Consider the following 24,020-nt stretch of genomic DNA (forward strand, 5'->3'; position numbering starts at 1 on the left):
GATGGCCCCTTTTGTAGCTCAAGCGTGTGTGTGTAGAGGGGGGGTTGAGGTGATCCACGCCTCTTGGTCCTCTCCTTGTGTCTAATCACTCGCTGTAATCCTGAGAAACATGCAGATGATCATCTTAATCATCCAGCTTGAAGGGCAGCCTGGCTGTTCCACAATTACCCTGAGATGTGCTGACAGACACAAATGCAGCTTTCATCCCTCACGTGCAGTGCCTGCCTCTAAGCGATGGGATACATCTGCCTCAGCATGTGGACTCGGGTATGAGCGATGCAGATTTAATGCTTTGGGTGAAGACTAAGCAAGCTTCAAAACATTCTCATAGTTCTTCTGTGTACGTTCTATTTAGACCTATGATATAAGTTAATGTTGACGAATTTAAATGTTTAAAATGACCGGGGGCCGGTCTCATCAAACCCACAAAGTCAAAACAATTGCAAATCAAATTTCTGGTACCTGCAACTTTTGCTAAAAACATCAATCAGCATTCTATTGGTGATTATTAGTGTGGTTTTTCCACACTCGTAAAAGAAGTTTAGGCAGTTTGTTAAATAGGAGCGTTCAGGTATGCATTAACAAAATCCAGAAAAAAATATTCTTCCACAACGATGTGTGAGACTGATAAAGTTACAGAGAAGACGATTACTTCATGTTACTGCTGCTAAAGCGGGGGTGTACTCACTTTTTCACGCACTGTTTCTGCATTTCAACTTAGGGTTTTTTTTGTTAGATAATATCTAAGTATGTATGTAATATGTAGCTACTTGTTTCATCAATAAAAAGGCCAAAGCAAGTTTCTTTAACAGACCCTGTTTGGCATGCTGTTTAATAATTATCCTGTGAAACAAATATCTTTATATATCGCAGGTTATAAATACTCTGTTTATCCTTTAAGCCATTTTTAATCAAGAAAAAAAAAAAGCTTCAACAGCATCAGCTTTTCTGTGGATTTTTTAAAAAAATGAACCAGAATTAGAAGGTTACTACAAATGATCTCATTAGAGAAGTTTATTTGGATACCACAGATTAATGCCAACAAGGCGTTACAGTTAAAGTTAGTGTATTATTATATCAAAACACAGAAAATAAAATGACATTCGTGTCTAAGTGCTTTCATATGAAATTAAACATCAGTGCTTTGTTACAATGATTTTGCAGTCAAACTCAAAAGCATACATATGTTGTGTTCTGCAGCTATGAGTGCATTTTAATTTTAACAGCATATTCTTGTAAAGGTCATAAAAAGACATAACAGATATACACTCTACATGTTAGTGTTTAAACTTCTTTTAAATTAAAAAAAAAAAAAATTATATATATATATATATATATATATATATATATATATATATATATATATATATATATATATTCATTTGGGGATCATTTTAAAGCATCATTACAAGAAAGGTTAAACTAAAAAAAAAAGTGTTCTTCCTGCAGATTTGCATTAGCTTTCATTACCCTGCGACAGAAGGTATAACGGATGACTGGCCTGGATATTGAGCTTCCAATAGTTTGGAAGAGCTTCTCCGAAACATGGATATTTATCCACACATACATCAACAGACGTATGTTACAAAATAAACTACATTTTAAAAGCTTAAAAAGGTAAAAAGCGTCAGTAAGGCATTATCTTCACTCTTTGTTCAGCTTCATATTCATTTACAGTGTCCTCTCTAGGTCTACTGCCCATGTAACAAGGTTGGACACAGTTATAACAGATGAATAAATCACTGTGGTCGCACATCAGAGTCCGGGCAGATCTCTCTGGCCACACCATGGATGCTTTTCCTCTTCTTCCAGTGCAAGTGTCTGTAGATGGAGTCAAAAACTGCCACCGTGTAGTGTGCAAACAGGCTTGTCCACTTCACTGCATCCACCATCCACTGCACTGAGCGTCCAGCAAATGCCACAAACACTGTAGTGTAGTGTGCCAGCAGCAGAAGGCTCCTCCCCAACTGCTTGCAATGGTTGATGAGCAGGTGGACTCTTTGATCATGCCTTACCATTATTATAATTTGCTCTGTATTGCTCTACAAACAGATATGATTTTTTTAAATACCAGTTTTCGTTTTCTTAGTGTATATGTTTATGTAGATACTCCCCGACGAGCAGTAGGCGCTTGTAAATTTGCACACAGTCCCTTACACACGTAGCTCCCGGTCGTCCAATCAGAGCAGAGGAAGTTTTGTTTCCGGGAATGTTTGGTGATGTGGCTCTGCTCTGAAATCCATCCGAGGAAATATATCAAATAAAAACCAGACACATTTACCTGGAAAGCACTCGTACAGGTGAGTCAAAAGTGTTTTCTTTTAAAAGCCCACCCCTGACTGGGCTACATAACAGAGCTGTCATGCACAGAAGAGCGAAACTCTGCGAAGCCGCTTTAAAAGACGCTGTCCTTATTTACCTGTTATCAGCGTCGGCTAGCCGAGAGCTCCAGCTAACTTGTTACCGTATCGTGGAAACTACGGCCGCAATAAACGGATGTTTTCACAGAGCATCCTGTTCACGGCGCCGTCTCCTCATCTTCAGATGTATTTGCTGGTTTCTGAAAACATCAGCATCCAGCCGCTCGGAAAGTGTTCCCGTCCATTTTCGCGTTAGCTAGCTTATAATCTTTGCTGTTCTCAAAAAGAGTGACGCAGCCGCAGTGGAGCGTCCAGTAGGTTCGGAGAGATTCGGCTCTGTCCGCTCCAGCTCGGAGAACTTAGTAGGAATTTATGCTTCGGGGGGAAATATACACAGAAAAATACGTCGCAACCGCAAACTTCTGCGAAATCCAACGACCTAAACGACGACTTAACCTAGTTGTTGTTTTTCTTCTTTGGACCTCAATGGGGGGGCAGACCAACTTATACAGCGCACACCTCCCTAGAACTAAAACGAAACGACCCGTCGTCGTAGCCCGCATCTGCTGTGATTGGTCTGTTCAGTACCCTCCTAAGTACCCTCCTAAGCATTTCCGCAGTGGGAGAATAACAAACATCGCCTAGGAATAATAATTGAGATAATAGTATAAAGATAACGACTGACCAATCTCAGCAACTTCCTGGAGGGAAATTGCTAAAACTATCGGAATGGGCGTGAGGGGATCTACAAAGCCAAGTGGGAAAAACTTGAAAATTCCCAGCATTTTGCTTCTATAAAAAACAAAACAAATTACTGACTGGCACAGCATATAAAAACACTAGGGCACCACCATATTGTCATGAAAGCATACACTTTGATTTGTTGTATCTAATATGTTTGCTTATATTGGTTGACAACAAGATTTGTGTAGGAGCTATATATATTTTAAAAAAAAGTTACCCGTTTTGCTATGATACTAAGTGGTGTTAAGCTAAGCTAAAAACTGAAGAGATTTTTGGCTTTTTTTGTTTGTTTGTTTTTTGGCATACATCTTTGAAAAAGTTTGATAAATCTGACAAAACAACCTGTTTGCAGTTAGTGGCACTTTAATTGCTTTTGTAAAGCTTAAGAAAGACATTTGACCTGCTGTCAGAGCTGCAGATGATTAAACAAATTTGTCTACTTTGCTTCTGCAACAATGTGAATTTTCCTTCTCTGGGACTAATAAAGGCCATCTCATCTCAATATTTTTAAAATTTCCTGCTCGTTTTGGCTGAAGAACTCTCAGCCAAACCTCAGAACATTTTATACAATTAATGACAGCAGTGCCTTTGTGTGACGGGATAATTCATAACCTGCTACCTCCAAGTTTTGACCTTTACTCTCAAACACGCCTCTTTCCACTGCCTGCCTGTGCACACAAAGGAAAATCAATATGTTTGTATTCATGCCTTCACAGAAAGTGTTATAATTTCCACCACATTTGATGGGATACATAAATTTTACAGGAATAAATTATTTTTCCAACCTTTAATGTGATCACCTGTACAATTCAAATGAAAAACAAACAAATCTGTTATAGCACTTCCTCACTCTTCTTTACAAAAGCGCTCCAAAGGTGTCAGATTGTGAGGGCATCTCTTGTGGACAGCCCTCTTGAGGTCACCCCACAGATTTTCCTTTGGATTTAGGTCTGGGATCTAGCTGGACCATTTGAAAACTTCTATTTTCTTGTGATGAGCTCATTCTTTAGTTGACATGGATGTATAATTGTCTCCATGGTTGTGTTGAAAGTTAAAATCCCTTTATCTTCAGAATTCTAGCAGACACCTGAAGGTTTTAGGGCAAAAGTGACTGGTATTTTGAACTGTTCATAATTCCCTCCACACTGACTAAAGCCCCAGTTCCAGCTGCAGAAAAGCAACCCAAAGTATGATACTGCCTCCACCATGCTTCACCATGGGTATGGCATTCTGTTGGTGATACAAAGTGCTGGTTTTGCACCAAGTGTACCTTTTGGGTTGTGGTGTTGGGGTTAAACAGGCTCTTAAATTGAAGGGAAGTGTGGACAAAAGAAGACTGAATGCTTTAACAAAATATTAGTGTGAGGGTGTGCACAGATATGCAACCAGTTTATTCTACATTTCATTTTTTTATGGTAGTCTCATATTTTTAACATCATAAAAACCTGGCATTTTGACAGGGGTGTGTACAGTTTTTATATCTGCTGCATATAAAATTTGTCACATATCAGTACGGGACATAATTTATGCATTAGAGGTTCATCTAGACTGAAACCCATGATTTCTTTTTCTTTCTTTTTATTTATTTATTTTTTTACTTTCACAGTGCCATCTTTATGTTAAGCCGTCTGGCCACAGTCCTCCAGGAGCTCTCTGGAGAGGAGGGCCAAGATGGAGAACAGCAGGTGAGAGAGCATCAGATAAATTTTAACAGCCAATAATGAAGAGATTTTGAGCCAGCAGTGTCCCTGGTATTTAAAGGTGTAAACCTTATGTTGAAGAATCAGAGCTTTAATTACTCCTTTTACAGGGCACGCTAGTGCCTCAGCTCCCTTCTGATGACGGTCAGGCTCCAATGGGGTCAGAGGTACCTGAGGAGGCCATGGAGAGGCTGGCCCACCTGGAACAACTGGTGGTCCAACTGAAGGAGCTCATCCGAGACAAAGATACCCAGCTCCTCCAAAAGGACACTGAGCTGACCAACAAAGATGCTCAGCTTAAGGTAAGTAAACCTTTGTGTGTTTGTGCTTGTGGGTGATCCTTCATACTTTGACTGTCATATTTTGAGTGTTATTTTGCTTCACGTTACAGAACGAGAGAGAGGAAGCTGAGGCCCGTTTCACCAAACTCAAGCTGCAGGCCAAAGCCAAGATGGCGTCACTCACAAAACAGATAACTGAGCTAAAAGGACAAGAAGGCACAACAGTGAGTTTTAGTGCAGTTAAAAGTTGTGAAGCGAAGGCAGCTAACACCATTGGGTCTAATGCAAAAAAAAGGACATTAATTGATTTGTTGTTTGTGTAGACAAGGACACGCAGGTGGTTAACCACACACCAGCAGTAAAGCTCATGTCCTTTGATTTGATCTGACTTGAGCATCTGTTCTGTCTGCAGCAGAGTCCAGACAGCTCTTTCACTGGAGCCGGCGCTGCAGTCGAAGAGGAGCTCCAGGAGCTGAAGAAGAAGCTGAGCGAGGAGGAAGCCAGGAGCCGGGAGCTTGAAGAGCGACTTCTGGCTTCTGAGCAGCTGCTACAAGAGAAGGAGGCTGCCCATGCTGAACAGGTGATGCAGAATATCTGTGGATGTAGACCTTTAAAATTACTACTAGTGCTATCTCTGAATGGGTTCCTTTACTTTCAGCTGCAGAAACTGCAGGCGGTGGTCTGTGAGAAGGACGTGCGTTTCCAGGAACAGATTCAGAAACATGAAGAGGAGCTGCTGAAGGCAACAATGCAGTCTCAGGATGAGGGCAAGCTTCAGAAGGTAAAAGATTGTCAGTTTATTTCTCTAGCATAAGTAACAAATTAGGCTGTGGTTTCTTCATTACTAGCTGACTGATTCCACCTGTACTAGATGTACTGTTGTTTAACTTTGTATTAAGTGTTTAAAACGGTACAGAAACCCTGAAATATTGTATTTGTTCCATACAAATTGCAATACAAATAGTGGCTTATGTGAAATCTGACATAGCTGCTACTGTTTCTGAGGTCTAATTTAATTTTTGTAGCCCAAAATCATCCATGTGGCATAAGAATGATGCATCATTAAATGGTTTATCAGGGGAAAAGGGGGGACCTTTGCTCCTAAAAGTGTCAATGAACTACAATCAACCTTAGGGTCATAAACACACAAACAGTTTCAGTTTGTGAAGCAGTGAAAGTGCACCATAGTTTCCACCCTTCACATATACATTGACGGTGCGTTACACGCTGCCTGCTTTTATGGTGTTTTCCTCAGGCCCTGCATGCAGCTCAGCAGCGCTGTGAGGAGCTCGAAGAGGCCCTGATGTCTCGTGCAGGAGAGCTGGAAATGCTGCAGCAGGAAGTGAGCAGTGCTGATCAGCAGAAACAGGTACAGATCCTGTTTGATTAGATAGCTGATATGATTGTTTGCCTGCTTAAAGCTTGTTGGTTTTGACGCTGTTCTACATTATAGCAGTTATTTGCGCATGATAAAAAGATGATCAAACAAAGACACGCCCTACATTTTGATGACAAGTTGTTATTATTATACGTTGTTTCTCTGAGCTAGATAAAAAACACCCACTCATACAGTCTTTTTTGTTCTCCTCAGATCCTGACTGGTCAGTTCCGGCAGATGGAGCAGGAGCTGGCGGAGGCCGCCAAGCTGAGGGAGGAGGAGAAGCAGCAGTGGGCCGAACAGGCGAGCAGGGCTGATGCAGAACTCGCGGGTCTTCGAGCCAGCCTGGAGGCCCTGGAAAGAGAGAGAATGGAGGTGGTGAAGCAGGAGAGCGAGCTGGCCTCCGTGAGAGAAGCAGAGCGTGCGAGTCAGGAGGCGCTGGAGAAGGAGAAGATGGAAGTCGCCAGATTGCAGGCAGAGCTAACTGTGATGAAAGAAGCTGAGCTTGTAGCCACACAAACAAGTGAGAGAGACAGGGTGGAAATCGCTCGGCTTGAAGGGGAGCTTTCGTCAGTGACAGAGGCAGAGTCTGCAGCTGTCCACGCCAGGCAGGACGCCTCGGAGAGGGAGAAATCTGAAGTGGAAAAATTGGAGAAAGAACTTGCTTCCCTCAGGGAAGAGCAGGAAGATATGCAGAAGAAGGGCGAGCTCTTCACTGAAATCTGGAAGCTTCTACATTCTCTGGCTGAAGAAAATGTGACCGAGGAGATCCCTGTCCCCGTTGACCGGTCTCATCTCCTGGGCACCGTGCACTCCATCGAAGCACAAATGACGAGACTGAAAGACAAATGCAGTGCAAGTGAGGAACAATGTGCCCACCTCACTCACAGCATGGAAACTCTGCAGGGTATGAGTGCTTATCTTGACGTCTGTTTGTGGGATTCTGTGAATGAATCTTTTTACTAATACAAACATCTTATTTTCAGAACAACTTGAAAGAAAAACTACAGAACAGGAGGAGACCAACACTAAGATACAGCAGCTGGAGCAGCAAATTGTAACGGTGAGTACAAAAGTACAGAAGCAACTTTTAAACCTGCTGAAGTCTGACAGTTGTGGCCCTGCTTGACCCTGGCTCACTTAAACCTTTGTTTGTTATTCCCACTGTTGCCTAGTTCTTGTTCATATGGCATCATAATTGATCATTGGGATTCTCTATAATATTACAGGGGGTTGACCGCTACACTTATTTTATTTATGAAGTCATTCCTTTGCTCATACCTTTCTTAAAAAAGTTTAAGTTGTTGTGTTGTTTTTAGTTGTGCGTAGTGCCGACGTGGGACAGTTACCAATTTTGTTGTACTATTGTACTAGGTATGACTGTGCAATGACAATAAAGAGTTGTCTTATCTTATCTTATCTTACACCAGTAAGGTGAACGCAACAATACTTCTCATTATTAATTTCATCTTTATTATCTTGAGGCTCTCCACACCAGTCCCAGCTTTTCATGAGGGAAAATTAATTTCCCACCTGCACCTGCCTGACAGCATAAATGTCATTTAGATGAGTGTTTTTGTGAAGTGGTGCTTAACTGAAAATGGAACTCAGTAGTAGTAGTAATAGCTATAGGCTGTATTTAAAAGAACAATGTAGTCACAGTGTCACTCATCTGTGCGTGGACTTGGTTAGTATTTTGTCCTTTCCCATGTTGGGAGTTTTTTTGGAGCTAGGAGTGACCATAATAGTGGAGTGCTAAACTACCAGCTAATGCTAGCTAGCTTGGTTAGGCTGTATGGGTAAGCAATTGCAGTTACCTGTTACTCCAGAGATGCTACAGTGCTCGACGTGTCCTTTCTGAATGCATTGCAAACCGATCTCAGTATGCAAATAAATTGGTTGTGACCCACAGCCAGCAAAATGGCGCACACCCAGGAGGGAGGGACACAAGGGTGTTTTTCATTTTCAAAGGGCAAAACTTACAGCTACTACTCAGAAAGACTGGGTGGTATAAATGGTGTCCTAAAATAGAGGGCTTAAATCTTGCAAATACTTACCTGTTTGTTTAACACAGGATATAAGCAGCCTGGTTCACTAGAGATACACATCACAAAGCAGTCCCAAATAAGCTCTGTGATGACATGAAAGCTTTATCATCTCTACGGAGCTTCGGCCTGAGTTTCTTAGTGTCTTTGTCCTGCGGTTCTTTTATGGCATCTCTGTGTTTATTATTAGAAAAAGTGTGAGACTGGTAGCTGAGTATAAGTACTTCTGCAGATGTAGACGTGTCATTTGTATGTTTTGCCATCCGTCAACAAAGTCAACCTTTGTTTTGAGATCGGGACGGTCAAACTGGTTTTATCGGCTACTCCCAGTCCAGGTCACAGCTTCAGTCTGGACAGGTGATCTCTGTCAGACTCAGACAGGACAGCAGACAGACAATACTTCATGTCTGTGTTAGGAATATCGTCTAATCCCTCCTGGGCTGATCTGATGGTCAGACCGACTGACCCGACCGACATACAGCCTGCTGCTGATAGAGATTTAAACTAGACGAGCAGCCTTGGAGGGTTTCTGTATCAGTTTTTACTAATATTTTAATGTTTTATATGCTTTATATACTTTATTGGTCTGATTTCTATTTAGTTATATTGTTGAATGGTTTTAGCTTTGTTTAAGCACCTTTCACTTTTATTTTGAAAAGATTAAAAAAACATATGATCATCAAGTTCAAAGCACAACAAGAAGTCTTCTCCTGCATCCTTTCAAACTTAGTTTAAAGTCACAACACTGGTAAGAGTAGTGTAAACACAAAAAATGACATTTACCTGTGGACTGGGTGAATGTCAAAATCCTTATCCACTAGCTTTCTGCTTTTTGTGTAATGTGAAATGTCATTGTGGTTTCTTTGTTGAAGTCCTTTTTTTGCACCGTTGTAGTTTGCAGGATGTCTTTAAACTTGTCGCTTTTTTTGTTGTTGTTCTTTTAGATGTCGGAGAGACAAGAAGCGGCTGAACCAACACACGATTCATCTGAAGCTGAAAAAGGTACGGTATGATTCCTAAAATAAATGCACTCATTATTTGGAGACAGAATCGAACAGGAAGTTAAAATCTGTATAAAATATTTCTTTGAGATTCCAGAGTTTAACAGAAGGCTTCCATATTTGTTTGTCTTTATGAGGGCAGTCCATTTAGGAATGAGAATGACATTCAGGTCCTAATTTAAACCATTAGATAAGGTTGAATTCTGTTGCTTTTAAAATCGTTTGACTAAATTAATTTTTCCTAATTTATTAAAAAAATATAATGAAGGTGAAATCAGAGTGGATTTTCTTTAGAGTGAAGGTGTCTCTACTTTTATTCTGTGAGTCATGTTTCACTGCAAGAGTCCCACTTACAGATAGAATAAATTAATAATAAAAATATCATCCCACATTCATAAATATACATCTATAAAACTACAGTAGAACTATAGAAATACATCACAGCATTTTATTATTCTGTATACTCATTGCTTTTAGACACAAATGATCTTTATCATTATTATTATTATTATTATTTATTTTTGTATGCTGATTATATACGTACAGTTTTTCTTCAATCACGGTGACATCCAACACATTTTGATCTCAGGAAGGCTGAGCATAAACCACCTGCTTTTCTTTAAATGTAAAGAAGTGCACTGTAAAATCCTTAATATTTACATTACAAAGTCTTTGAAAAGTTCATAAGAAAAATTTTATTAAAAAATCGTTTTATTTTAATCTACTCATATTTGGTAAGTGTTTATAATTTCAGCAGTGTGTGTTTTTCACATTCAGTCTGCCATTGTGACAAATAAAACCTGCTGTTGTAAATCAAAGAAAGGCGTCAGTGCTGAGCTTCTGCTTGTCCACCCTACTTTGGTGTGACAGAGCAATAAGGAAGCTGTAAAACCGACAATAATTCAGACCTCAGGTTTAACTAAATTTAAAATTCCTGACAACCGTTCTCAGAACTCGATCCATTTTTAACAACTTTATCCATTTTCTGTAAGTTAAACACTTTGCACAGACATCCAGTGAACTTTCTGTTCCTTTGCCGCCAACTGTATGTTTCACACTCCTGGACCAGACAAGCTAAGATCATAAAAATGTTCTTTGGCTTTATTTGTCAGGTTATATATTCGTTTTCTGAATGCCAAATTATCTATGTGAACTTTGAACAATATCGTATTGCAGCAGCACACACCCTCTTTGGGTGTTTGTTTTTAGACTGCACTTGCATTTGTTTTTGATTTGGTACTGCTTATTTTAGATCATTCTTATCATTCGTTTCCTATTTAATTTTATCTCACAGCACACATACTGGCCCTGGAACAGCAGCTGCTGGAAAAAGACAACGAGCTGGTTGTTTTGCGAGAATCCCTCATACTTGCTAATAAGCAAAGCTTAAGTGAGCTTTCACCAAATGAAAACTGTGATCAGACCCCAGATCAAGTTGAGGATGCTGTTACGGCTCCCCTCGATAGCTCTGCAGCCCTTTCTGACTTCATGGCAGACACCCAAGAAGAAGAGAGCACTTTAGTTGCTGAGGACACCTCTGTTCTCTCCATTTCTGCTGAGAATCAGAGCAGTCCAGAGCTAATAGGAAACCAGTCAGATTCCCCAGAGGAATCCAAAGGCACCTCATCCGATGAAATGGTCGCCAGTAGTGATTCAGAGGTGGCTCACAGCAGCTGGACACTCCTGGAAGCTGTGAATCAAGATGGAGGTCAAGAATGGCCCTCCATCGTCCAGGACTTTGGTCAGTCGTGGGTGGCGACAGGCATGGAGCAAGAAACCACCACGGTTCAAGTCGAGTCCTCATCTGTCGTCATCAGAGAGACAGTTCAGGTTCATGTAAGTCAGCAGAGTTCTTCCTCCTTGTCCCATGAAGCCAGTGCTCACTCTGGCCAGGTCTTCGCTCAGGCCTTAGCTGAGGAGCTCCAAAAGAGGTACAGTGAACTTCTGGCTGAGCTGCAGAGGCTCAGAGAGACAGCTGCAGAGTCACAGGAGAAAATAAAGAGTCTGGAAGAGGAAACAGAATCCCTAAGTGCTGCTAAAGAAGAGGCTGAGTCCAAGGCTGCGAGTTTAGCAGAGGAGCTCGGTTCAGCCAGAGAGGAGCTAGATAAACATTCCCAGGAAAGCAGCTCTGTAGCGAAGAAGCAGAGCGTTGAATTTCAGCTTCTTGAAGAACAGATAGACATTTTAAACACTGAGAATAAAACCAAGGAAGACCGACTTCAGGCTTTGCAGACAGCTCTGGAAACGGCCCAACATGCTCTCTCTGAGCAGGAGGGTCAGGTTAGGATGCTCAGCACTCAGCTAGAGGAAAGAGAACTCCTCGCCTCTGAGCTGGAGAGGAGGCTTCAAGACATGGAAAGCAGCATGTTGGAATACTCCCAGACATCAGATCTCAACACTGAGTCTTTGTCAAAGAAGGACTCTGAGATTAGCGAGCTACAGCTTCGTCTCAATCAGAAAGAGCAGGAGATGCTGGAGCTCAATGACAGCATGTCTGCTAGACTCCTTCAAGCAGAAGAAGAGAAGTTCCAGATTGACAGCGAGATGAACAAACTGAAGGAGAAGATGGAAGAACTTCAGAAGGTTAAAGAGGAGGAGAAACAGCAAGAGACCACTGAAGACTCAGCTGTCCTTGTAGATGATGAAGTTGCTTGCTTACGGCAGGAGAAAGAAGTCATGGAAAAGCAGCTGACAAACACAAAGAAGAAGCTGCAGGCAGCACTTGTGCAGAGAAAAGAGCTCATGAAGAAGGTTGCTGACTTTGAGGCAGAAGCGAAGAAATGGAGCGAGAGGGATGAGGCAGCAACGGGAGAAATTCCTGAAAAGTCAGAAGGACACAAGATTGAGGAGATGGAGGTAAAACTTGTGGAGCTCGAGCAAGCTTTAAGATCCAAAGAGGAGGCAGTTGAGAGTCTTGAGCAAAAAATAACAAAGCAGGACCAAGTTCTCGCTGAGACTCTGGCTTTGAATAGAAAGCTAAGTGAAGAAGCTGAGATTTCTCCTGAAACAACCGCATTACAATCTCAGGTGACGTATCTCGAAGCAGAGTGTGAAACGCTGCAGAAGAAGCTTCAAGAGGTGCAAGAGTCTCGCAAAGAAACTATCCGTAAGGCAAAGGAAAAAGACCGGCACCATCGCGAACAGCTCAAGCAGCAGAAAGAGGAATACAGTGGCCTTATGGAGCGTTTTGAGGTCCAGAGCAGTGAACAGGAAGTTCTTCTCACTAAACTGAGAGAACTAGAAGGAAAGGTGAGCGCTGAAAGAGAAGATCCGACTCCTCAAGAACCAAAACACAGGGTGGAAAACATGGAAAAGCCTTCAGGAAATGTTTGGGTCCAGGAGGACTGGGTTGATTTTGCTTCACCTGAGACTGATTCATCACAACCGCAGTCCAGCGATCCATGTCAGCCTACGTCTGAGGTCCTCTCTGAACAAATGGAGGATTCTCTGAAAACTCTCAGAGAGGAGATCCAGACTCTACGGACAGCAGGTGAGGAACTCGAGAAGCAGCTGCAGGAAACCCAGGCCAGCCTGTTGCAGAAGGAGACTGAGTTATTGGAAGTGGGCAAAGAGCTGCAAGCACTCAGAGAAAAGGAAAGGCAGATTGATGCACTTTCTGCAGAAGTTGATGACCTCAGAGAGAAGTATCGCCAAGCCGAGTCTCACGCTGAAGCCCTAAAAGCAGAAATGGACGCTGCAGCCAAAGCAGCAGCCGCAGAGTCCTCGTCTTCAGTTGCAGCTCTTCAGGATGAAGTCGACAGCTTCAAGCAGTTTCTCGACAACAAGAATGTCGAGATAATGGAGCTCAGTCAGCAGCTGAGTGAGCAGAACATACTTATAAATTCTATGCAAGATACAGTGGCCCAGAAGGATCAGCTGATAGCTTCATTACAGGATGAGCTGAAGGCCGAAAAGGAAAAGTCACACAAGTTAGAGGTTGAGGTTCCACAGAAGCAAGAAGAGGACAAAGACAGCGAGGAGAAGATCCAGCAGCTTCAACGAAAGCTTCAGGCTGCTCTGATCTCTCGCAAAGAGGCTCTTAAAGAGAACAAAACCCAGAAGGAGCAGCTCGCTTCGACCGAGAAGGTTATAGCTGAGCTACAGCAGAAAATTGAATCTGCTGAAGATGAGCTGGAGAAGCTGAGAGCTGAAAGAGTTCGACTGATTGAAGAGGTTGACCGGACATTATTGGAGAACCAAAGTTTAGGATCCTCGTGCGAGAGCCTCAAGCTGGCAATGGAAGGTGTACTCAATGAGAAAGATGCCTGCAAGAGAGAAGTGGAGCTGGCAAAAGAAGAAGCGGCCAGAACATGCAGAGGATGGGAGGAAAAGGTTCAGACCATGAAGGATGAGTACGAGACACTTCTCAAATCTTATGAAAATGTGAGCGATGAGGCGGAGAGAGTGAGACGAGTCCTGGAAGCTGCGAGGCAGGAGAGACAGGAGCTGGCGGCAAAAGTCAGGACTCATGAGACGGCAAGGCAGGAAGCTGAAAGACAAGTGGAGGAAGCGCAGAAGGAGGTCAGTGCAGTGAAGGATAAAATGAGAAAGTTTGCCAAAACAAAGCAGCAGAAAATTTTAGAGTTGGAGGAAGAGAACGAGCGGCTCAGAGAGATCCAAGAAAAGCCGTCAATAAAACAAGAAGACAGAGCTCCTGGGGATGAACTTGAGCAGCTTCAAGAGGAGCTGAGAGCTTTGAAAGCTGAGCTACATGCTACAGTGGCAGAAAGAGACTCTTTAGGGCAGCGGATTGAAGGTCTGAGGGAAGAACTTGCCCAAATGAGAGAAAAGGAAGAGGTTGTCACTGCCCAGAAATCAGATGCAAGTACGATGACAAATGAGCCTGCTGAGATTCAGAATGAGGACAAAGAAAAACCAGTAACGCCAGAAGAAATTCAAGATGACCAAATAGTGGCAGCAACTGCAAAAGAAACCCATTCGCAACCTGCCGAAGAAAATGAAAAAGCAGAAATGAGTGAAAAAGCTCAGATGCTACTGGAAAATAAAATGAGGGAGGTCGAGGCTGCTTTCACCACTGAGGGGGAACAATGGCAGGAGCGAGAAGCTGAGCTCAAAGCTGAACTGGCCTCTCTCGAGCGACATCTCCAGGAGAGTAAGGAGAAGGAGAGCCTCTCAGTCTCCTTAGAGAAGTGCCTTGAAGAGAGCAAAGAAAGAGAAAAGAGTCTGATTGAAGAGGCTTCAAAGAGGGAAACCCAGTTCAAAGAACTCCTCAGAAGTCTTGAAGCCGAAAAAGATAATCTGGAGGAGCGTCTGATGAACCAGCTGGCTCAGCTCAATGGAAGCATCGCTGGCTACCAGCAGGAGGCAGCTGAGAACCGGGAGCACCTCACCGAGCTGCAGCGGGAGCTCGAAAGGTTAGAGAGGGAAAGAGCCGAACTCGAAGCTGAGGCTCGGAGCGAGAAAGACCGAGCTGCCAGGCTGGAAGAGGACATGAGGCAGGCCCAGCGGGAAAGAGCTGAGGCCGAAGCAGAGTCTGGTAAGCAGAGGGAGCTGGAGCAACAGCTGAGGTCTGCTCAGAGGGTCAAAGAAGGCAGCCAGAGCAGAGCACGACAGCTGGAAGAACTGCTGAGGGAGAAACAGCTGGAAGTCCGTCAACTGCAGAAAGACTGCATCCAGTACCAGGAGAGGATCAGCGAATTGGGAAGAGAAGCAAAGGCGCTGCAGATAGGTCACAGTGAGCTCTGCAACAAACTGGAAAAGTCCCAGCTGGAGGCCTCCAAAACTCTAGAGAACCTGAAAAGAACTGAAGCAGAGGTTGCTAGTAATAAATCCCAACTAGATGAGGCCCAGAAACAGGCGAGCGAGGCATTAGCTGCCAAAAAGACCATTGAACAGAGCATCCAGCAGAGAGAGGCTGCTCTAAAAGCTGAAGCAGAGGAAACCCTGGACTCTGTGAGATTCAGGCTGGGGGCTGAGCTGAAGGAGATGGAGCTGAGACTGGAGGAGGCTTATAGAGAAAGGGAGAAGGAGGAGGAAGCTACTCTGGAGGCCAGAGAGATAGCAGAAGACCTTGAGAGAAGAGCCCAGGAGACGCAGGCTCGTCTGGATGAGTCTCTGGCCAGGTTAGCTGCCTTCTCACGCTGCATGTCCTCCCTGCAAGATGACCGGGACCGAGTTGTGGACGAGGCCCGGCAGTGGGAGAGTCGCTTTAATGGTGCCCTGCAGGCTAAGGAGGCTGAAGTTCGAGAGGCTGAAACACGTGCCAAAGGCCTCACGGAACAGCTTCAGAAAGAAACAGCACTGAAAGAGGAACTGCAAGTCACAGTTGAAAGGTAAGAATGTTCCCTTTGAATTTGTCTGTTTTACTGAGTTTTTACATTTTAGTCTATAATCCAGTTTGTTGGTCCTTTTCAGGTTAGAGAAAGCAGACAAGGATTGGCAGCTAAGATTGGAAGAAAAGGGGAAGAAAATCACAGAGACCCAAACTGCTCTGGAGGAGGAGAAGAAGAAGCTTCAGCAAACCGCAGCTGAATTGGAGTCTGCACAAAGTGAAGCTCACACCTTGAAAAATGAAATGGAGAGTCTTCATCAGAGACATCAGGCTCTGGAGGAGGCCGTGGGTAGGCTCCAGGGCGATGTCGAACAGGCCAGGTTGGAGCTACAGGAGAGGGAAGCAGAGGAGAGACGACTTTGTCTGAATGTGGAGCAGTTGGAGACGGACCTGCGATCCTCCAAAGCGCTGACAGAGACCTTACAGGCTGAGTTAAATGAGAAGGAAAGGAGAGAAGTGGAAATGCTTGGAGAGCAGGAGCAGGCTGTTGCTCAGGTATGCATGGACTTTAATTTACTGAAAAATTCAGAGAGAAATGTTGGAGATTCCTAACGTGTGTCATCTATTTCTAAGGCTGCAGACGAGGCAAGGAAAGAGGCCGACAGCAGGGCACGAGAAGCTGAGGAGGAGCTCGAGCAGAGAAGAGGAGAAGTGCGTGATCTGGAGGAAAAGCTGCGAAAAGCTGAGGAAGAGAGCAACAACAGAAAAGCCAGGCTGGACTCTTTCACAAAGGCAATGGGCTCCCTGCAGGACGACAGAGACAGAGTCCTCAACATGTACAAGCAGCTGGAAGAGAAACACTTACAGGTAATGTGTAAAAACAGTACAGACTCTAAGATGTACAGAGCTTGTTTTAGCATGCATTATAATATCTTTATTTTGTTCCAGGTGATGATGGAGAAGGATGGTTTAATCCAAGAGGCGGCAGGAGAGAATAACAGCCTTAAGGAGGAGCTGCGCTCTCTGCTGGTCCAGAGAGACGACTTGTATGCTGAAAGGGCCCAGCTGTCTGCTCAGCTTTATGGATATCGAGATGAACTTAAACAGGTTTTAAGCATGAAGGACTCCCAACACAAACAGCTTTTGGCAGCCCAGAGGCAGCATATTGTATCTTTAGAAAAGGAACGAGAGGAGTTGGAAAGTCAGTTAAAGAGCCTCAGCACAGTCAAAGAGACCGAAGTGGTGCACAAGGTCGAGAGCGAGACTCTTAGTCAGGCAGCTGAGAGGAGGCCTGCATCACAGGTGATGGATGCACCTGGTGCAGAAGTTGAGAAGCTTAGGGAGCAGCTGCAGGCAGCAAGAGAGCAGGGGGCGGCTTTGGAAGAGACTTTACATAGAGAGAGGAAAGAGCACGAGAGCAAGAGCAAAGAGCTAGCAGAGCTGCGATGGGAGGGAGGGGTGATGCGGACAGAGTCAGAGAGCGCTCAGGAGAGGGTGGCGGAGCTGGCCCGAGACCTGCTGGCTGTTGAACAGAAGCTGCTGGAGGAGAAAGAGGTGACAGAAAAGCTGAGACAGGAGAATCAGTCGTTCTCTAAAGCCATGGCTTCCCTCCAGGACAGCAGGGACGAGGCAGTGAACAAGGTCCAAGAACTGAGCCACAAACTGGAGGAGATGAGCAAGGCAGGGGGCCACACAGCACACAGCGGCTCTGCAGGCTCCACTGGAGAAGTGTGGGGACTGAAGAACGCACTACAGGCCCTGCAGAATGACAGGGAGAGGCTGGTGAGTAACCCCAAGTATGACAGATATTAATAGGGCATGCTTGAGTTTATATTCTGGTGACATTTTACAGAATTTCAACATATTTTTCATAGATTTTCTTTTCTTTATGTGCAGCTGGAGCAGCTTAAAGCCCAGGAGTCTGAGCTGAAGAAGCAGAAGTCAGAGCTGGCTCGGCTGGGAGCAGGAGAGCTGATTAAAGTCAGCCAGGAGCTGCTTGAGGAGAAGCAGAAGAGCGAAGACATGCTGGGTGTCATAACGCAGCTGGAGAACATGGTGGAAATGGGCAAGCAGGAAATAGAAACACTCAGGTGACACGACAAAGCCGGAATAGCATTTATTCAGATTTTTGTTGATTTTAAAGAAAAGGAGACTTAATTCAACTGTAGTGTATATAGTTTATGCCTCTGTGCTTATATGCTCTTTAAAGCAGGTTTTGTAAACATCATTTGTAGCTTTACAATAATACAATTATTAACCAATCAGTAACCACTGCTATCATTTCACTGTTTAATTAAAGTTCAAACTAAAGTTGAATTAGCTGCCAGTTTCCCATTTATTAACAATGGTTATTATAAAGTGCTCCCCAGAAAGGCACCAATTGATTTTGATTGACTTTTTCAGGCTTGAACGCAGTGATTTGATGGCTCAAGCGGAGCAGCTGAAGCAGCAGACTCTCGCCACGCTGTCAGAGAGGGACCAACAACTGAAGCAGCTCACCGCCATGCTGGAAGAGACCCGGGTGCATAAACCCAAACTCCAGCAGGAGCACTATCAGAGAGAGGTAAGCGCCTAGACATTTGCTTTTGACTCAAAAGGGAAAGCTATAGATTCCCGTGGGATTGTTAAAATATAAAGTGTTTGACTTGTTGCCTTTTAAATTTACACCTAGATCTGCTCATGAGGCCTTGTTATTAGTGTTTCAGCTCAGGCTGTTTTATCTTTGCCACAAATTCCCAGAAGTTGTCTTCTTGAATCATTCGTGTGGCACTTTAGTTATTTAAAAAATGATTTATAAGTTACTTTCCCTCCATGCTTCTTTACTATAAACACAGACTGTACGTAACAGCTGGCTGTAATTTCTGTGTCTGAAAAGTGAAGCCAGTTTCAAATTACCTGCTTTCTTTCTAATGATCAGCGGGAGGCGACTCCACAGGTTACAGAAAGTCAGCTTGTGTAGATATAAAATATTTTTAATAATAATATTATAAAAGGCAAATATATGTTTGGATTTGTAAAAAAACTGACCACTACAAATATAAAACAAATAAGCGTATAAAAAAACACGACCGCAAAGGAATTAACACAAAATGCACAAACATGTGACGGCAACAATATCGGCCACTTACAAAGGTAACACTCTCACCTCTGCAAAGATTGCCCATAGAAGTCTGAATCGGACATGTGAGAAAATCACGTTATTGCTCACTTAATTATCTTGCCTGTGTTTTTTTTTTCTTAACTCTTGCTGACAGGTTTATGGCCCCAGTATCAAATTTTAAGACAACAGTGCGGTTCTTTTGTAAATGATGGTCCTCATTAAAGTCAGAAAGGAGGATAAAACAAGATCGACATGTCAGACAAATATGTGACGTCATGAATATAAACTGTGGAAACGCCAAACCACAGAATAGAGATGTTAGACTTCATGTAAAAGTCAAGGTCAGGTTTATTTGTATAACACATTTCAAACAACAGAGCTGACCAAAGTGCTGTACATTAAAAGTGTGTAGCACCAAAAGGAAAAAAGAAACAACAAATTAAATAGAAACTGACAATAAAATGAAGTCATCTATCAGGATGTCACACTGGAGCCAAATGCCAAGGGGAATAAATGTAGATTCGTTGTCTTCTGCAGGGCGCAGAGGTGCTCTCTAGCGCTCCCGGCGCCCCTCAGGAGCGCAGCAGCCTAATCGAGAGCCACACCTACATGGCTGAGGTCAAAGAGCTACAGCGGAGGTACTGTGAGATCCAAACCTTTAAAAACGTGTGAATATGGCAGGCTGGGAAGCATGAACACTGATTTTTAATTTCTGATTTTTTTTAAATCAGACTGGATGAAGAGACGCAGCAGAGGATGGCTGTCGAGGAACAGCTGATGGCCACGCAAGACCGACTCAAACGGTATGAACTTCAGTAGGAGATAATCTCATACTGGAAGTTGAAGGTGCTATAAGAACATTATGTTATATTTATACTAGATGATATGAGGATGGACCAGTTCCCTGCAGCTCTGCGGTGCTTACTGGTGTCTCTTAGCAACTCTTGTCTTTAAGTTTCCTGTTTTGGTTTGGTGTAATCGCAGGCAAGGACGGGTAAACTTACCAGCCAGCTTGTAAATATGTGGGGGCACATAGATGCTAAAGAGGGTGTCTAAATAGGCTTATTAGAAGAAGAAGGTTAACTGGTCGAGGTCATTATCAGGGATGAAGTGATTTAATTTTGGAGTCAACCCAGTGTTGATATCAAGGGAAGGATCAGGAGAGTCTTACTTATTCGCTTAGGTCAGTCCAGGTGGTTATACTCCATGTTGCCTCAGTTACATGTTTTTAATTGTGTGACGCCGTTATTAAGAATCAGCAAGCAATCAGCAAACAAGGCACGTTTGCATCTGAATCTCTCCTTTTTTAGCTGCGATAAATTTGCTCCATCGACAGCGATGACAGCTAACTTCTGTTTTTATTATTATTAGCCACGGCCAGGCTAAATGGCACTCTGCACTGGACGGGGATTCCTCGGAGACTGCCGTTTTTATCGAGCCGCCGGAAGGAGCTGTCACTCGAGTAAGGCGCCGCTAATGTTGTCCCGCACCTCATCTGTCACCCTAATAACCGTAATAATAAAGACTTACGAGCTCAATGTTTCCCTTCACCTTGTCTCTCTCCTCTGCTCTCGCAGACCCGGAGAGGCGGTCCCGGTTTGATGCGGATGCTCCGAGTGGCCTTCTGCTCCCGTCAGCGCACGCCTCTGCTGCTCAGCCTCTACCTGCTCACTGTGCACGTCCTGCTGCTGCTGTGTCTGGGTGGATACCTCTGAAACCAGCTCCCTTTATAATAAACCTGACAGATAAGACGTGGGGAGAAACTGTAATGTGACCCAAACCATCGCTATGATTTATATTGTTACAGGAATTAATGAATTAAAGAAGGGCACAAACAAACAAACGTTGCACTTTACAGAAGTTTACCTTTTAGCCAAAGCATTTAGATTCATAAAGGGAGCGGATACCTTCGATTATAACTATTTGGTCCTAGTACATTGAGTGTGAATGGTGTCTTTTGAGCACCGAAGCAGAGGAGAAATAAAGGGACCACAGCACATAAAGAGTTTTAGGGGAAGAGTAGATCCAGAGTTGTTTTAGGAGACCGTGTTCGTCTTGTGCCTTTACATGTGGATAAGCTGTGTGTAAAAGAGAATGCAGTCTGTGAGTATAACCTGAAAGGGTCACTTTAAGTTTAACATTTTGGAAAGTGTGCTTTTTAGCTTTCTGGAAGAGTGTAGAGGCTCTGAAATGACTCAAATCTAATCCCAGAGTTAGTGACTGATGCCAAAGTCCTTCTAGACGAAAGCTATGTTGAAACACATCTGGGCACTTATCTGAGCATTATCGAAAGCATTATTGAGGGGCATGTCTGTCTGATCATTTATAGCATCTGTATGCAATCTAAAATAAGGCTAACTTATAGAAAAGGTGAAATGGTTGTGGAACTTTCCTATCAGCTGATTAAAACCCCTCATATATATCTAAATCTCTGTATGTAAGTAGTAAAAACCCCACAGTGTAATGACAGCTCTCTGTTTTGTAAGCTCTGAGCTGTTAATAGCCAACCAGAGAGAAAGAAAGCTGTGACCAAGAACCAGATGTTTTTATTGATCAGATGAACCACATGTAACCTGTTAATTGCTAACTGCCTGCAACGTAAACGCAGGGATTTTGTGGAGCTAACTCCACCAGAAAGCGTTAGGCCTCTTTCTCCAAATGCCGGCTCTTCTTTTACGATGGCTTGAGGTTCAGGGCGTGCTCTTCTAGTCCAGTCTCTTCCTTATCTGTTCGTTTCATGCACAAAAATGGAGCGCAGTGCAATTTGAGTTACTTACACATTCCTGTATTATGCTGTCCTTTCTTTCCTTTTTTCCTAAATGGGACATTATATTAATATTTGTACATATGAACATGCGTCGTGTGGGGTTTTCCTCTTACATGTCCAGTATGATTCCCACTCCATGCTTCTGCTGCAGATTTAGATTGTTCACAGTTTGCTCTGTACTTTTGATGGCAGATGAAGATGAAGTTGCCTTCAGGTGCAATGTTACCACAGTGAGGAAGACTGCTGTGATTTCTAATGATATCCGTCCCATTATATTATGGACTTAACCGGATGTAGCATAACTTATATCGGAACCCTCACCCTCCTCACCCTCCTCACCCTCTGTTTAATCATTGTGTTGGTGAAACTCTTTACATTGCTTCACACCTTAAACACACACCTGCATTTGTAAATAACTGTTGAAAGGGCTGTGTAGGATAATAAAGTGTCATTAAAGTGTTGGTGGTTTAGAATCAGGTCTCTTCAAGAATGGATCCATTTTCCTGTTAGACAGTGGGCGGTTTTTAATTTACCCTGGTTTACCCTTTATTTGGGCTTTGTTAGTTTTAAATCACTTTCTTTACTTTTACATTCATAAAATGATTCTAAATAATTTGGTTATTATATTGGAAAGCCTGTTTACTCGACCATTATCATCTTCTTCTTCTTCTGAGAGATCAAATGAAGCTCAGGTCCAGGCCAGCTGAGAGAAATGGTGGCACACTGTAACTTTTTGAAATGCCCACATAATCTATAAAACACTAAAACTGCTTTTCTTTATGGGAGGAGGATCTGTATACACTCACTGTTACTGCTGACACAACAATCACAGCTTTTAATAAAGATATTTTTAAATGTAAGTGACGTCTGGGTGAAAGTTCTTTGCCTCTAGCATTTTTTTTTCTTGTAATAAGTCAGGGACTAAAAGACAAAATAAACAATAACCTGTTTCTGGTACTTAGAAATGATGCACATAGTTTATTTAATCAGTAATTTTAAGCAAAATCTGCTTCTCTTGTAGGTCTACAGATGCTTTTGTGGATCTAACAGAATAAAGACCCAATATTTCACAGTGCTTCTTTTTTTGGACATTTTCAGACATCTGAATATTGGAGCTTTAAATAATGCATGTTTTATTAAAGTTGAATTGTAAGGTGAATATATGTGTCAAAATGACCAATTAAATGGAAAAATGAGCTAAAGAAGTTAGAAATTAAATCATGAAATAAAACATTCTTTAAACAGGTGAATATAATGAAGACTTTAATATTTTAAAAGTAAGTAAAACGCTAAAAGTAATACAATTATCCATTTAAATATGAAAAATGCTCAAACTTCAATTAGACAATATATAAGGTAAAATGTGGACACTTTATTAGGCACACCTTGTTGGTACCGGTTTGGAAACTGTTTTGTCTTCAGAGCTGACCTAATTATTAATTTCACAGATTAAACAAAGTGCTGAAAACATTTCTCAAAGATTTTGGTCCACATAAACATGACTGACACAGTTTCTGCAGAATTGTCCGCTGTACATCCATTATAGACATCCCAAAGTTTCTCTTGTTTCGAGATCTGGTGACTGGAGACCATTTGAGTAGCCGGAATTCCCTGTCAGTGTTCAAAAACAAAGTGTGAGATGATTTGAGCTTTGTGACAATGTGTAAACATGTTGAACCCCAGTCCTCAAGGGCCAGCATCCTGTTTGTTTTTGAGATATCCCTGCTCTACCTGCTGCCGATTACCTGGATCAGGTGTGCTTTGCCAATAAGAAGCTACAAGGGCAGGTTAGTTGGAAAACAAGCAGGACAGCGACCATTGAGGCCTGTAATTCGACACCTGTGAGCTAAGATGAGCTTGAATGATGGTGGCATACCTCCTGTTACACTGACTCACTGCACCATCTTGTGGTTCTCGGTGGTATTACACGAGAATACAGCCCAGTCTTAATGCGCCGTTCACGCTCACATCTGCACAATGACACTTAGAAATCTTGCAAATAAGGTCACAGCTTTTGTTTCTTGACATTGTTTTTGTAGATTTAGTTTATTTTAGGTGTTTGACTCACTTTAAAACTGGTTTTATTACTTTTACTATGTAGGAGCGTTTTCGTTTGCTGACGTTATATAGGGAGGTGCACCAGGATGCATTGCTTGCTTTTTGGTAACGGGATTGATTATTTTTCCCGAATACTTTAGGACCTACCCTCCCATTTCGCACCAGTGGCCTTCTGAGATTGGTTTTGACAAACAGAAACTGCAAACGCTTTTAACCAACCCCATTTTTATTATTGAGGCATAGACAGACTCCAAAAGTGAGTGCTCATTATCATTTTTCCCAGCTGTTTTAAGTTGTGTAAGCCCCCAAATGTTGCAACTGCACCACAGCAGCTGGTCTGTAATCAGTCTACTT

At 42.9% G+C, this 24,020-nt stretch overlaps 1 protein-coding gene across 3 annotated transcripts; it reads left to right on the top strand.

The window, feature by feature from the left end:
* The first annotated feature begins 2,187 nt into the window (after window positions 1–2,187).
* golgb1 (golgin B1) lies at window positions 2,188–22,468 on the top strand. 3 transcript variants are annotated; one of them, XM_004548368.4, is made up of 20 exons: window positions 2,188–2,300; window positions 4,711–4,789; window positions 4,915–5,106; window positions 5,196–5,309; window positions 5,498–5,665; window positions 5,744–5,866; window positions 6,341–6,454; window positions 6,677–7,370; window positions 7,450–7,526; window positions 9,453–9,510; window positions 10,804–15,802; window positions 15,885–16,296; window positions 16,375–16,608; window positions 16,690–17,523; window positions 17,638–17,831; window positions 18,145–18,304; window positions 19,379–19,479; window positions 19,573–19,644; window positions 20,213–20,303; window positions 20,419–22,468. In XM_004548368.4, exons 2-20 carry the CDS (start codon window positions 4,721–4,723, stop codon window positions 20,554–20,556), a joined length of 8,844 nt encoding a protein of 2,947 aa, XP_004548425.3. In that variant the 5' UTR covers window positions 2,188–2,300; window positions 4,711–4,720; the 3' UTR covers window positions 20,557–22,468. The 3 variants fall into 3 exon arrangements, with proteins under 3 accessions (XP_004548425.3, XP_004548427.3, XP_004548426.3); XM_004548370.4 differs by having other exon boundaries at window positions 5,750–5,866; XM_004548369.4 differs by having other exon boundaries at window positions 5,501–5,665.
* Window positions 22,469–24,020: the final 1,552 nt, after the last annotated feature.

This window comes from Maylandia zebra, linkage group LG17 (assembly GCF_041146795.1).
Source record: "Maylandia zebra isolate NMK-2024a linkage group LG17, Mzebra_GT3a, whole genome shotgun sequence".
Classification (NCBI taxonomy): Eukaryota; Metazoa; Chordata; class Actinopteri; order Cichliformes; family Cichlidae; genus Maylandia; species Maylandia zebra.

Bases quoted from the DNA above. Each gene is read 5' to 3' on its own strand.
- golgb1 (XM_004548368.4), top strand. From the start codon at position 4,721: ATGTTAAGCCGTCTGGCCACAGTCCTCCAGGAGCTCTCTGGAGAGGAG. The intron at 6,455-6,676 runs GTACAGATCCTG...TGTTCTCCTCAG, and splicing joins GTGCTGATCAGCAGAAACAG to ATCCTGACTGGTCAGTTCCG. The intron at 18,305-19,378 runs GTAAGCGCCTAG...TGTCTTCTGCAG, and splicing joins AGGAGCACTATCAGAGAGAG to GGCGCAGAGGTGCTCTCTAG.